The 14,292-nt window shown below is 35.5% G+C and overlaps 2 protein-coding genes across 2 annotated transcripts; both read left to right on the forward strand.

Moving 5' to 3' along the window:
- The first annotated feature begins 7,059 nt into the window (after positions 1-7,059).
- Positions 7,060-10,847, forward strand: LOC121786094 (gibberellin 2-beta-dioxygenase 8-like). The gene is made up of 5 exons (XM_042184623.1): positions 7,060-7,170; positions 7,313-7,355; positions 8,226-8,671; positions 9,526-9,847; positions 10,309-10,847. Exons 2-5 carry the CDS (start codon positions 7,317-7,319, stop codon positions 10,534-10,536), a joined length of 1,035 nt encoding a protein of 344 aa, XP_042040557.1. The 5' UTR covers positions 7,060-7,170; positions 7,313-7,316; the 3' UTR covers positions 10,537-10,847.
- Positions 10,848-10,990: 143 nt separating this feature from the next.
- Positions 10,991-13,005, forward strand: LOC121786095 (protein NDR1-like). The gene has a single exon (XM_042184624.1). The coding sequence runs from the start codon at positions 12,332-12,334 to the stop codon at positions 12,962-12,964; it is 633 nt and encodes a 210-aa protein (XP_042040558.1). The 5' UTR covers positions 10,991-12,331; the 3' UTR covers positions 12,965-13,005.
- Positions 13,006-14,292: the final 1,287 nt, after the last annotated feature.

The following is a 14,292-nucleotide window of genomic DNA, read 5'->3' on the forward strand; positions in this document are numbered from 1 at the left end:
GAGTTTTAAGAAATGTAGAGAATCCTAAATTAGAAAAATTAGTGGAATATGAGGTCCACTTTTCTAAATTGATTTTATAATAAAAATGTGAGTGAAGTGAGTTAGTAAAATGTGAGACCTACTTACCATTTATGGTAAAAGTGAAATTTGACCCTTATTGTGGGACGAAGGGAGTAATAATTAGACAGCTATGCGATTCGAACCCATGCATAAAAATAAGAGTTAGTATCAAATTATGTACTAAAACTTTAAAAATACCATCAGAGATCCTTCAATTTTGATTTGATATCGTTTGAAGTACTTTTTTCATTGTTTGGTCATTTTTTTACCTAAAATACTCCAATCTCTTGAAGAGCATTTCAATCAAGATTTTGCATTTTTGAACATAATTTCAAAATAAGTATACAAACAATTCATAACTATAACATCAAATATCCAAAAGGTATATATACCTCTTCAACGAAAATGGTTTCTTCTCTATGTTGGTCCAAAGATGGATTTGATTCAACAGCTTCTGGTGCAGTGAGACGATCTAGTCTCCTTGAAACTTGCCCCAATATCTTATATCACACTATTAATTTCTCGGACCTCTACATTTTACGTTGTTTCTCTAAGCTATTTGTCGCGTATTCTTTGAATTCATACACCCTATCATACCATCTGTATCACCGTATTTCTAGATTTGGTTTTGATTATAGCTAGCGGACATCCAACTCCTTTTTTTCTTTAGAAAACTTCTTTCGACTTCATTTTGTAAAACTCATCCAATTATTTGTCTTGATCTTGCTTAGACTTCACCATGACCTTATTCTTTGAAAGAGTACTAGCAATGATGACCTATCTCCGGAGCCCATATCAGAGTTTATCTCCATTTTTTCCTGTCACGTCAGCAGGCTCATCTCAGAGCCTATCTCCTTGCAATGAGAGTCCATCCCAGAGCCTATCTCAAAGCCCATCTCATTTCTACATCATCACTATTTTATATATTTCACTTCTAATTTAGTGAAATAAAATGATACTATAATAACAAGAAATAAAGGCAACTCAATAAAAAAGCAAATTTTATTAAAAAGAAAACATCCTACATTTAAAAAATATAAAAAAACAAACAAAAAACATTAATAAAAATATTAAAATTAGTGGGGAATGTGAATAATTAATGGGGAAAGTAAAATATAGAGTGAGATAAAATAAAGTAGGATGAATGTGAATAATTAGTGGGGAATGGGTTATATATAAAGGATAAAAAATGAATAAAATTTTTTTATTAAAAGAGGAGTTTAGTTGTGCCGATCAATCGGCCCCGAGGAGGTGGGTGGCCATCGGCCCTTGCTCCACAATGAAGGCCTTAGAGAGCCGATGGGGAGGCGGATCGCAATCGGCCTCCATTGTGAGTGCTCTAAGCTCAACACAATATCCATGAACCTCCTCTATATTTTTTCAAAATGAGTGCAAAAAATGAAATATAACAAATGTTTAGGAATGAATGGAGTATATTGAAAAACTAACGATCGGCCTCCATTGTGAGTGCTCTAAGCTCAACACAATATACATGAACTTCCTCTACATTTTTCTAAAATGAGTGAAAAAATGAAATATAACAAATTTTTAGCGACGTGGGGAGTATATTGTAAAACTAACGCGTTTCATTTGACAGCTGTGGGATTTGAACCCACGCCCTTTCAAACGGGAGCCTAATAACACTCGGCCAAACTGTCGTAATTGTTAATAAGTAATGTAAATCCAAATCAATTATTCGAGTGGAAAACACCAATGTTAACGAATTAAATTGACTTTATTTTCTTTGGTAATGGAGATAATCTTTGATGAATTTTCATGTATGCCTGGTTTGCAAATCAATATGACTAAGCCCAACTGGATATAAACCAAATGTGGTTGATCCGGCCGTGTAGAATTTGGTGACAATTTCGTAGTATTATTATAACTCATTGTACATTAAAAACTCATCTTTTTTTTAATTCGAACTTTGTCATAATTTCGTTACCATCTCGATTCTCGATCTAGGAAGTTCACTTAAACCAAATATGAACCACAAATGATAAAATGCATGAAATTTAGTATGGTACAATAAAATATTTGATTCACATCACTAATTTATGTGACCAAAATCATTAATTTACGATGACATTGAAATGATGTTTTTAAGTACTCCATCTTACTTAATCAGGATTTGTTTACATAGGAGTATATGGTTAACTCAAGATACAAAACCCAGATATATATTAATTTTATGTTTTACCTAAAGACAAAATTACAAATGTCAACAACAAATATGGAGAGTGAAAGTATTGATCTTAACAAGTTTAGTTCCTAGTTACACACGTCCACATTTATAATAATAATAATAATAATAATTTCACTAATAATAGTAAGTCAATAATTCAATAAATTAAAGAGTTCATTACATTTACTTTCCTGCATCAAATGTTGAATCAATCTGTGCACAGCTTATTTTGGCAGCAGAGTTTGATCTGATTTCTTGCATTGTGAATAATTTATGTATTCAAAATGAATTGGAATGCTTGTTCACTTTGCAACTTTGTTGGTAGGGTAGTTTATTGATTTCTTTGTCTGTATCTCTAAGCTCTGTTTACATTGCTTGCTGATATTGTTACGTGAAGGAAAGACGTTCTTCGTATTACATGTCTTGATAATTTTAGTGTGTATTGTTTGTCTATCCCCTTATGGACAGTCAAAGTGTGCCATATGCAAGCAGCAAGTTCATCAGAATGGCATGCACTTACAGTAAAGGTATACCAGTTTCTTCCATTTGTTAAATAAATTTAATTTTATCGAAGAATTGCATGCAAAGCGTTTGAATTTGTTCTTTATTTGGTAATGTAGGAGTGTGTGCGATGTGCGGAAAACAAGTGCTCGACACCAAGCTCTACAAGCAGAGTAATGTTTAATGTACCACAATGTACAAAAAGTTTTATACATCTTTCATTGTCAATGCCCTCTCCTCGTCTCTTCAAATTCGTCAGAGGTTGTTCAGACTACTTCGATGCTGCTACGAACGAGACAAAGTCGTTTCATCTTTGCAAACAACACACTTGAACCAAGAACACTATCGGGAGTATCTCGTCTTCCGGAACGAGACATTTCTCGACTCAGCTCATTTACCGTTTTATAATTATAGTTTATTAATTTAATTGTAATTTCAATTTCAATTTAATTTTGCAATTCCATTTTTTGTTCTTTTTTTATTGTGTTGTGCCGTCAACTTTTATTTGTACCCATATCATTACATCCACATCCCTAAAGACAACTCCCCATGTTGATGTCATATGTAAATAATATCTAAGTGAGTTATATATATATATATATCCATAAAACTCAGTTGCCGACTTAACTGTCACCCTGAATAGACCATAAACTCAGTTGCCGACTAACTGTCGCCCAATCTAGTCATCAACATATATGATTGAAGCACGAATATTGATTGCAGAAATTATGATTGTTGAGAATATACCGTGTGAGAAGCGTGTCCGCTCATAATTAAGTCATACCTAATTAAAGAGTAAAACTGAGGAATTAAAGAAATGGGAAAATATTTTCTGTTGGTAAATAAAGAGTCGTTCTCGTTGTGGGCAAAGCACATGGAGTCCCTTAAATACTCTACGACCTCCCAAACATTTACATGTTTGAATTGTTTACCGGTGTCGTCGAAGTAGACTCGCAAAGCCGACCTCAGAATGTCGGCTCTCGTGGCTCCGCTTTAGTAATGAGCCGCTTCACTCTTGTAGATGGCGTAGAATTTTTTGACCTCTCTGTCGACTCGGTCAAAGTGACCGCGGAGCATCTTAAATGTGCGGCGGCAGGACCCCTTCGGGTTAATCTCCTCGGTGACCTTTTCCCAGAAGCACTTCCGGGATTGTTGATTCCCGATGATGGGATCGTACGAGACGCTGATCCGGGTGTTGTACACCGTAAGCGTTCCTTTGGGGCTGTACAGATGCCGGCCTAGATCCTCCTCCTCCTCCTCGTCCGCCTCTGCCTCCGCCCTGGAGCTTCCACCGCCTCGGCCTTCTTCCGAAGTGGGTTCAACGGAATAATCCTCCCGAATCTGGGATAATCCGTGCGAATACCTCGGGGCGGAGGGACAGCCGTATGCATCCACATCAAAATGGGGTGGTTGGTACCCCCCAGCGTCGACAAACCCTGGGTGCTCGGCGTCGACGAACCGAAACCACCACCCAGGACATTGTACATGCCCCCACAGTCGCCGAACGCGTTGATGTCGAACCCGCCAGAGCCCCCACCGCCAGAGTTTCCGTCGCTGGACATTTTGTTATGAGAGGTTAGATGAAAATTGGAGAGGAAATGAAGATGATTTGGGAAGAATAGATTTGTATTTGTGTGTGAAATGAGGATGAATTAGGAGTATTTATAGAGTAAAAAAATAAAAATAAAAATAAAAAGAAAAACGGTAATATTAACGGTAATATTACCGTTTTTCATTTATTTAATTTTTTTAATTTAAATTTTTTTAAAAAATGATTTATTGTGTCAGCGTGACGATGCCCACTCGCGGGCCGGTGAGTGGGCGTCACGCATGGCGCCGGAGCGCGCCACGTCGCGCTGGCGCGTGGCGAGACGTCTTGCCATCCTTCTCGGCGGGCTGGGGACGAGACGGGGCGCTGCAACGCGTCACGCCGCCGTCTCATCCCGGCGTGACGGATTACGGGCCACCCGCGTGACCCGTTGCGGGTGACCTAATGCATGTGAGTGAGAGAGTGGGTTTATTGGTGTAGCCGTCCACGTTGGGGCATGCCGACATGGCCATTGCCCCATTGCCGTTATTACAGTTGGGCCCACTCTTCATTTTTTTTATCATCTCATGTGCACTGTTTATAGTCTAATAATAATGACTCCCCAGTAGTCTCAGTTCTTTTAGATATTTACTCGCCAACACTTAATTATGATATTGGTGAAAAAATATATTTGGAGCAATGTACTATATTGAATAGGTGGGTTCATGAACATGGAAAAGTTTCAATGGGAGAATGAGAGAGAGAAGGACAAGACTTGGAACAAGGATGGCCAAATGAATGTGGAAAGTGGGATATTGTGGAAGACTTGGTGCAATCTACACCTAACAATCTTTGCCTTTTCCTTTCTCCTCTAGTTATGACCAAATTATTCATTTGTGTACTACGACTTTTATATGTGACATGACTAAAGATATATCAGGCTTTGCACTCCAATCATTGTTTACATTTTATTTATTTGTAAATTCGTTTTGAATGTTGCATATAATTAATCAATTTATATATGTTCATTCATTTAGTCGACCTTTTCTATCTATGCACTAGTAATTTAGTTTGGTGATTTTAACAGGATTGAAGGTAAATGTTTTGTTATTTTCTTGTTTTTAAAATAAAAAAGAATATATAATAGACATCTTTTTCCCTGCAATGATATGGGACAGTTGAACTACTCGCAAATCACTATCTCTTGATAACATCTATATATAGTATTTTCTCAAGTGAAAATCAATCAATAATTCGACTATGTTTGTGATATGCATCTCTCTTTCTCAATCACCATATATATCTAATACCAACTTTAATTAGTCTTGACTATTTTTCCAATGAAATTTACATAATTTGGTTTCGAGTTCATCCTAATCTAGATTCTATATTAATGCTGTCGATATCTCAACTAACTACACAAACATTCTATTATTGCGAAGGAAAACTCCGGATTGGTTTTTGAATTGAAAATAATTCTTAAATATTTTCTCGTTTACAATATGGATATATCTATCACATCATTTTTTCTTATTATTTGTCATGTAATAATGATATAGAAATGCTAATCCAATATAGATTCTAGGCGGAGATAAGATTAATATTGAGTTAGATTCTCACGTCACTTTGTAAACTCATGTCACGCTTAAAGTCTAATTATGGAATTATCTATCAACATTTACCCCACAATTATGCTTCCATTTGTCATTATATTTATTATAAATTATTACGTTATTATAGGATAATGAACACGGTCAGCTAAATGACCATTTTCTATACAACACAAAACCTATCATACTCCAATGTTACAACGACTGAACTTAAAGTGAAATGTGCCGTGAAAATGATCCAATTGATAGAAAAATCACAGAATCCCTAGTTTCATTAATGCAAAATTTATTACTATCAATATCAAGACTGATTGCAAAACAACGAAACCCAGTATTTATAAGTGGCCAAAAATCCTAGCAACTTAAATTTAACAGAATTACGGAGATTAAATTAAAATGTGGAAAACAATAAAATGACGATATCACTCTTTAAACGATGTCAGATGACCAAATTCCCTCATACATTATGGCATAGTGATTACTTAGATTCTTCTTGATGTTTTGCTAGCCCGTACGAATATCAAGTGGTCATTCCGAAACTTTGACTTTTTGGCGTCATGTGTTGGACTTTTTTGTAGTCCATAACATAAAAATATAAATTGGATTATATTAAAAACATAGTCCTATTCTGAAAAGTGGAAATCATAAAGTGACCTCCATATGGCCTTTAAGTGAAATGACAAAAAATTGAACTCATAATCCCATATATAATATAACTATTAAAGGTTAATTTTTAATATATACATCTATAAGGTACTATCAAATTGCAATAGAGCATCCAATTTCAGATAAGTGATTGCAATGTGAGCCGCGTGTTCATCTCTTTCAACATAGACTCCCATTTCACTCTTCTCTCTCTCCCAAGTTGAGAAAGAAAATGAAAATGAAAATGAAAATGAAAATGAAAATGAAAATGAAAATGAAAATGAAAATGAAAATGAAAATGAAAATAAAAATGAAAATAAAAATAAAAATAAAAATATAAATAAAAATAAAAATAAAAATAAAAATAAAAATAAAAATGAAAATAAAAATTCAACACTGATAATTATTGAAGGCACCCTTTTTCCCTAAAGAAAATAAAAATGAAAATTCAACACTGATAATTATTGAAGGCCCCCTTTTTTCCCTCTATAAATATCTATCTACTCCAATCATCCTGGACACCAATTTCACACGCATCATATTCCTTTTCAACCTCTCTTCTTCATCTCTTAACAATTTTGCTACCAAAAATCCAGATTTCACCATCACACGTTTCAATTCTCCTCCCAAATCCAAGAAAGGTAAGTTAATTGCTCCATTGTTTAATCTTCGATTCAACCACCATGCATATATAGTTTCTTAATTAATCATGCATGTCACCTTAATATGTCAAATATTGCATGCAATCGATATAATTCATTCAATTTAATGCTTAAAATGCAGAAAAATGGTGGCCTCCGAGAATGACTCGAACCACATGAACCAAGTAAGCAAACTATCTTCTCAATATAAAAAAAAGTGTTAGTACTTTATTTAAATCACGAGCATAAACGTGGTGTCTATAACTAGAAACATGTGGTGTCGTAGAAATTGCAAAATTGCAAGAAGCATACCACTAAATATTGTTTTTTCTTTCTTTTTTCTAGTGTAGTAGACATGTTACATGTGCACTCTGTATTTTTGTTCTTTCCCTTTATCTCTTTCGAGTACAAATTAAACCCAAATTAGGCTTAATGTGGGGGACAAGAACATAACATAGTCAAAGATTGTCTTATAATCATCTATTTATTCATCCATGTCTATGTCCGAATATACATTATTCTCGATGGAGCCCATGATCCTAATTCAAATAAATCAAGTCTAATTAGTCAATGTTAATTAATTAAAACCCCTCAAGCAAAATATATATGAATATGCACTTTTCATCATATCTTTTTGTTTACTCGCCATTTATTCTATTTACAAAATCGATATGTTGTGAAACTAAGTTGCATAGAGTGATGGGGTCCTCCTGTAAAGGAATATTATAGAGAATTATTTATTTATCGGAAGCTTCGAGTTTTACATCACAAATAGTATTTAAAACGTGACATCTATGATACCCCATATAGTAAAGGACATGATTCAAACTCATCAATGGCGTGCAAACGGAAATACTATTGCAACGTTTTCATCGATGACAAAACAAGAAAGTTTGGTAAATTGTAGTTTTCCCTTTTTTCCGAAGAAAAATTTAGTGTTTCTATCACCTTCTCTTCTTTTCATTTTCGTCAATCCAAAATTAATTTCAAGACAATATTTTTTCCTAATTCTCCAATAAATTAATACTATTAATTATTATTATTTCTTTTTTTAGGCGGTGAGAATGGAAGACTCGCCCGATCCACCATTCGAGACAACATACAAGAGGCTATTCGACGACGTGACGGCGGTGCCGGAGGTCTCGGCAGTGGCGGAATGCGAGCTGCCGATGATCGACTTGAATGAGTTGAATCTCGGGGATTTGCCAAGGCGGGCATGCATGAAAAAGATTGCTTTAGCTTCGAAGGAATGGGGGTTTTTCCAAGTGATAAATCATGGGATTTGTAGAGAGGTTTTGGAGAAGATGAGGGAGGAGCAAGTGAAGCTTTTTGCGAAGCCGTTTTCCGACAAGGCGGCCAACAAGGATTCGAACTTCTCGGCCGGGAGTTACCGGTGGGGGACGCCATTGGCGACGTGCCTCAGGCAGCTTTCGTGGTCGGAGGCTTTTCATGTGTCGTTGAGCGACGTACTTGGCTCACGTGATGTCCACAACAACCTCAGGTAATTTATTTTTACGCCTCGATGGGATGTCCCATATTTAAAAAAAATTTAAGTTTACAATTTCTGCAGTTATTTTAGTCTTCTCATTTTCTGTGAAATACGTGATGATGTGATATTTTAAACACGTTGAAATATTATAACTATATTAGGATGCTAACTTCCTCTTTAGGATGATACATGTTTATGTGGTGAGTGACATGTTTAAAATAGTCCGTCTTATTATCATATATTTTGCCGTGAGATAATTGCAAAAATCGCAAAATTTATACTAATCCATAATTTATTTATTTTTTTAAAATATGAGATTGACTATAATTTGAACATCATTTATTCGTCAATTTAAAATTTTAATTTGTCACATGTTAAAGATTAATAAGTCAAATCACTCAATTTCGTGACAGTATAATTTTTGGAGATAATTAAGTGGACCAGGGGGAGGAGTATTTTGTTTGTTTTAAATATTTTGTGTTTCAACGGCGCTGCTCTTATGAATAGACAATTTGGAGAGTTTGGATTAAGATATGGAAGAAATGGATTGAGAATGACTACATTCACAAAATGTGATAAATAAGCCTCTTTTGGATTAGCACGCTGCCAATCTAATCGATTGATTGATCTGACATCTCCGAAATTCTTTCGAAATTGACAATTTCTTTACTTTCAATTATCTAGTTTATTTCTATTATTATAGAGAGATTCAAGTACTGTATAATAAATTTGCTCCTTTTGGATTAAGGCCAAGGGCATGACAAACTCAATTTTATGACTGTAGTTGCAATAGACTTATTACTGAAGAGTGTTTGCTACGTGTCGTCCGTGCATGCAATGAATTAATTAAATTGGTACAATTTCAGCTCAATAATGGAGCAATATGCGACGATGGTGTCTGAATTATCTCAGAAATTGGTGGACATATTGGCATCAGAGCTGGGGCAGGAATCAGAATTCTTCAAAGAGAAATGTGTGGCAAGCACATGCTACCTCCGGTTGAACAGATACCCAGCTTGCCCTATTTTCCCAGAGATGTTTGGAATAATGCCACACACAGACAGTGACTTCATCACTGTCCTACACCAAGACCAAATCGCTGGCCTCCAGCTTGTCAAAGATGGCCGCTGGTTTGCTGTCAAACCCAATCCCCAAGCCCTTGTTATCAACATTGGGGACTTGTTTCAGGTACTAACACCCCCTCCACTACTTCATCTATCATCTCTCTATTTTTAGCAGTACTCCTATTAGTTTTATAATGGATTATGAGTATAAAATGTTAGTGGAATGTTAGGTCCGCATACTAAAAGTGGAATAAAGTAAATGATTCTGTAAATCGTGGATAATCCAAAATGACAAATGGTTCTTTAAATGATGGACAGAAGGAGTATATATTCAATGTTGCAATAAACAATTGAGAAGCGAATTAAAATAAGAACTTGAGAACTTATCAGTTCGTTAATTCATTAAAACGGTAGGGCGGCACAAAACATGATCAGGACTGATACTGAGTCAGGAACTGATATGTTTTGTGTGCGAACTGATATGATTGAATCAAGAGTGATAAGTTCTCATTATAATTAACTTCTCAATTGATCATGGCCCTATAGATTCGATTTTCAATGTATATAAAAATGAAATGGGTGCAGGCATGGAGTAATAATGTGTATAAGAGTGTGGAGCATAGGGTTGTGGCAAACCCTCTACATGAAAGGTTCTCAACGGCGTACTTCTTCTGTCCACCATACGACACCGTTATAGAGAGTGGTGTTTATAGAAGCTTTAGCTTTGGAGAATATAGGAAACAAGTCCAAGAAGATGTCAAGATTTTTGGCCACAAAATTGGACTCCCAAGGTTTCTTCTACAAACTCATTAATTAGGCTCCACCGGCCAATTGAGTTTTTGGTATATTAGATTATTCTTTTTCATCTATATATAAATATATATATATGTATATATATATATAAATATATATATATGTATATATATATATATATACTTGTCAATCAATGTTGGAAAGAGATGTTTGCAGCTGAGGATGTGAGTTGTTTAGGTGGTGGTAGTTTCTCAAAATGTTTGTAGCAGTGTAGAATTTAAATGCAGGTTGGTGGAAATTACTAGGTCGTATTTAGTGACAAATTTTGTAAGATAATTAATAATACAGCTATATATTCTTTGCCTAGGAAACTAGTTTTTAGATCCTTAAACTCCAAGTATACAGTTTAGTACACTTTTAAAATAAATCAAATTTAAATAGTTACTACTACTACTCCCTCCGTTTTTTAAAAATATGGAGGTTTGAAATGGCACGAGTTTTAATGCACAATTTGGTAAAGTAAGAGAGATGGGGAGAAAAGTTGGTGAAGTAAGAGAGGGGAAGAGAAAAATTGGTAAAGTAAGAAAGAGAGAAAAAAGTAATGGAATTAATATTAGTGGATCATGGAGTCCACTTTAAGGTGTTTGTTGTAGTGGTATAAGTGGAAAAAAATTGATGTATATGGGCATAAAGATTTTCTAAAATAGAAAGTTTGAAAATTGTTATTTTTAAAGAACAGACTAAAATGGAAAAGGTTGCTATTTTTTTAAAAACGGAGGGAGTATTTTTTTACATGCTTCATGTTTTGGTAATAATTTATAAGACTGACTAATTAAAATTTGATTTCATACCTCAATTGGAATGTACCATTATTAGGGGGAATTGAAGGGGTACTATTAGCCTATTAATTATGCATCAAGTAATACTGGGCTATGATTTAGAATCTGGGCCTTGCGGTTTTGTTTTAATTTGGGCCCTCTATTAAACATTAACCCTTTTAGTTTATTAAAATGGGCCCAACTCTTTAAAATTGAATTTTTTGAATTTGAATTTATTTGGTGATCATAATTTCCTTTTGGGGATCGAAGTGATCACAATTCCTGAACAACAGTTTTAGGCAAATCTCTGTAGCATCACATTTCATAGAACAACAATTTTTGGCTCGGTTAATCCAACGTGAGAACACCAGATAATAAATTTCAGTAAATTATCTGCTACTCCCCCGTCCCATAAATTTTGTCACACTTTGACAATGCACGAGTTTTAAGAAATATAATGAAAAATGAGTTGAAAAAATAATTAGTAGAATGTCACTCCTACTTTTATACTAGTTTCATGATAAAATGTGAGTGAGAATGAGTTAGTTGAATATGAGGTCCTCTACTAAAAATATTTAAAAGTGAAATGCGACAAATTTTATAGGACGGATAGAAATCGAAAAAATGTGACAAGCTTTATGGGACGGAGGTAGTAATTAACAACCACGTTAAAAGCTAAAGTGGTTCTTCCATAGCAATTCAAGGCTAATAAAGTGGAGAAACTAAAAATGACCTTGTTTATTTTAGTACTATCTATAACACATGCAAGCTTTATCACCATATTACAACTCATAGGAATCATATACCTTCTCCACTTCAAACCATTTCATTTTTAAGTAGTGTCACATGCAACTTCAACCTTACCTCCCAAGCAACCTTCCATTCATAAAACATGCACACAAAATTAAAACAATCACTAGATTCCTTTCTTTCCACATTCAAAACCAATCCACACAAACATTCCCTCAAAAAAAACCCCTTTATCCCAATACAAATCCAATCCCCCCAAACCACACCCCTTCACTTACAACCAAAAAATGTGGACCGACGCCCGAATCCCTCCCCAGCCCGCGGCCGACGAGCGGCCCATGAAACGCCACCACTCGGCCCGCTACTACGCCCACCGCGTGAAAGAGAGCCTGACCACCCGCGTCTCGAAGCTCATATGCGCCATCGTGCTAGGCCTCCTCTTCCTGATCGGCATCATCTCCTTCATCCTCTGGCTCAGCCTCCGCCCCCACCGCCCCCGCTTCTTCATCGAGGCCTTCTCCGCCGCCAGCCCCGCCGTCTCCTTCAACGTCACCGCCCGCAACTCCAACCAGAACATCGGCGTCTACTACGACTCGGTCCAGGTGGCGGTTTTCTACCAGGATGACCAGCGCCTAGGCGGCGGGGCGGCGCTGGAGGCCTTCTACCAGGAGCCAAAGAACACCAGGGCGATCGGCGGTGCTGCAACGGCCACGGGGCAGCAGTGGGACCAGATTGCGGCGGACAGGGCCCGCGGGGAGGCGGTTTTCCGGGTCGAGGTGACGTCGGTGATCCGGTTCAAGATCTCGAGTTGGGATAGCAAGAGACATAGGATGCACGCGAACTGTCCGGTTCGGGTTGGACCGGACGGTTCGCTCTTGCCGATTAATGTGCATACCAGATGTCCGGTTTACTTTAACTAGGACGGACTAGTTTAATGTTCATTTCACCTTTCTCGATTGGATTTTGAATTGTGGTTTTTTATTGGTTTGTAATCAGTTTCTGGTTTCATTTCTTATGTATTATTAGGCACGTGTTCAAGTAAATCATTTTGTTATGATAAAAATGAAAATAGACACTTTGACATTTTATTAATAAAGGGTAATTTGTATGTAAATTCTTTCATCATAACGGTTTTATAGTAATTACTTACTGATTGATTGATGTCTTCTGATTTTGCTCATTTTTTACTAATTTTTGCCACCAATCAATATTTTTTTTTTGGTGATGAAAAGGAATGTTAACTAAAAGCCATGGTATTAATCTAAATTAGATAATTTCATTAGTTGAAATAGGGTTTATATTAAAAAAGATTGAGATTGGAGGAGGAAAAAAATGTGAAATGGCATGGAACTGGATATAATAAATGAAATGATTTAATTTAGCATAATGCGACAATGCTACAATGCGTACAAAACACCAAAAGCTTCGACTGTGTCAAAATAACTCGATTTTCTTGTATAAATTAAGTTTTTAATTATTATTTTATTTTCTTTTGAGTTCTTAAAGTTTTCCAATTATATATCTACACATCGTGGATTTCATTATTTTATATCCAGTTTCTAACTGTTATTAATAAATATTTTACATTAGCAATCTAAATGTATTAATAATTGAGTAATTAAAACTGAATGTAAAATAATGAAATCTAGTATTCGAAAATAGTTAGAAATCCACTACAGCAGAGGGCTGGGCGAGGAGGGTGCAGCGGCGGGGGCGCTATTGTGGATTTGAGGCAGGCTTCGCCACCGAAACTGCTGCCGGTAATATTTTTTTTTTCAATTTACAAAACAAACAAAGGAGATGAAGTGAGGAAGAAGAAAATGAATAGGAAAAATGTGAGAGAAAGAAGATGTGGGAATTTTCCATTTTCACGGTTCTTTCATTAAAGTGTTGGGAAGAAGAAGTTTGATAGGAGAAATGAGTGACAGAGAAAGAATATTGATAATTAATGACCAATTAATATACGTATATTGAGATTTTTGGCTAATTTTGTTTTAAAAAATTATCCTTCCAAAATTAATGGCTGATTTTTTCCAAATATTGTCTTCCCAAAATTAATGGCCAAGTATTGGCTAGTTTTCTCCAAAAATTGTCAACCCAATTAGTACTAGCTAATTAATACAGTATATTTATAAAATATTGATAATTAAATAATTTTTATTTCAAATAAAAATGATTAAATAAGTTGTAGCGAATTTTGGCACCAATTTTAGAGTGGGCATCATTACAGATATTGAGGTTGGAATTT

Source organism: Salvia splendens, chromosome 22 (genome assembly GCF_004379255.2).
Source record: "Salvia splendens isolate huo1 chromosome 22, SspV2, whole genome shotgun sequence".
NCBI classification, from domain to species: Eukaryota; Viridiplantae; Streptophyta; class Magnoliopsida; order Lamiales; family Lamiaceae; genus Salvia; species Salvia splendens.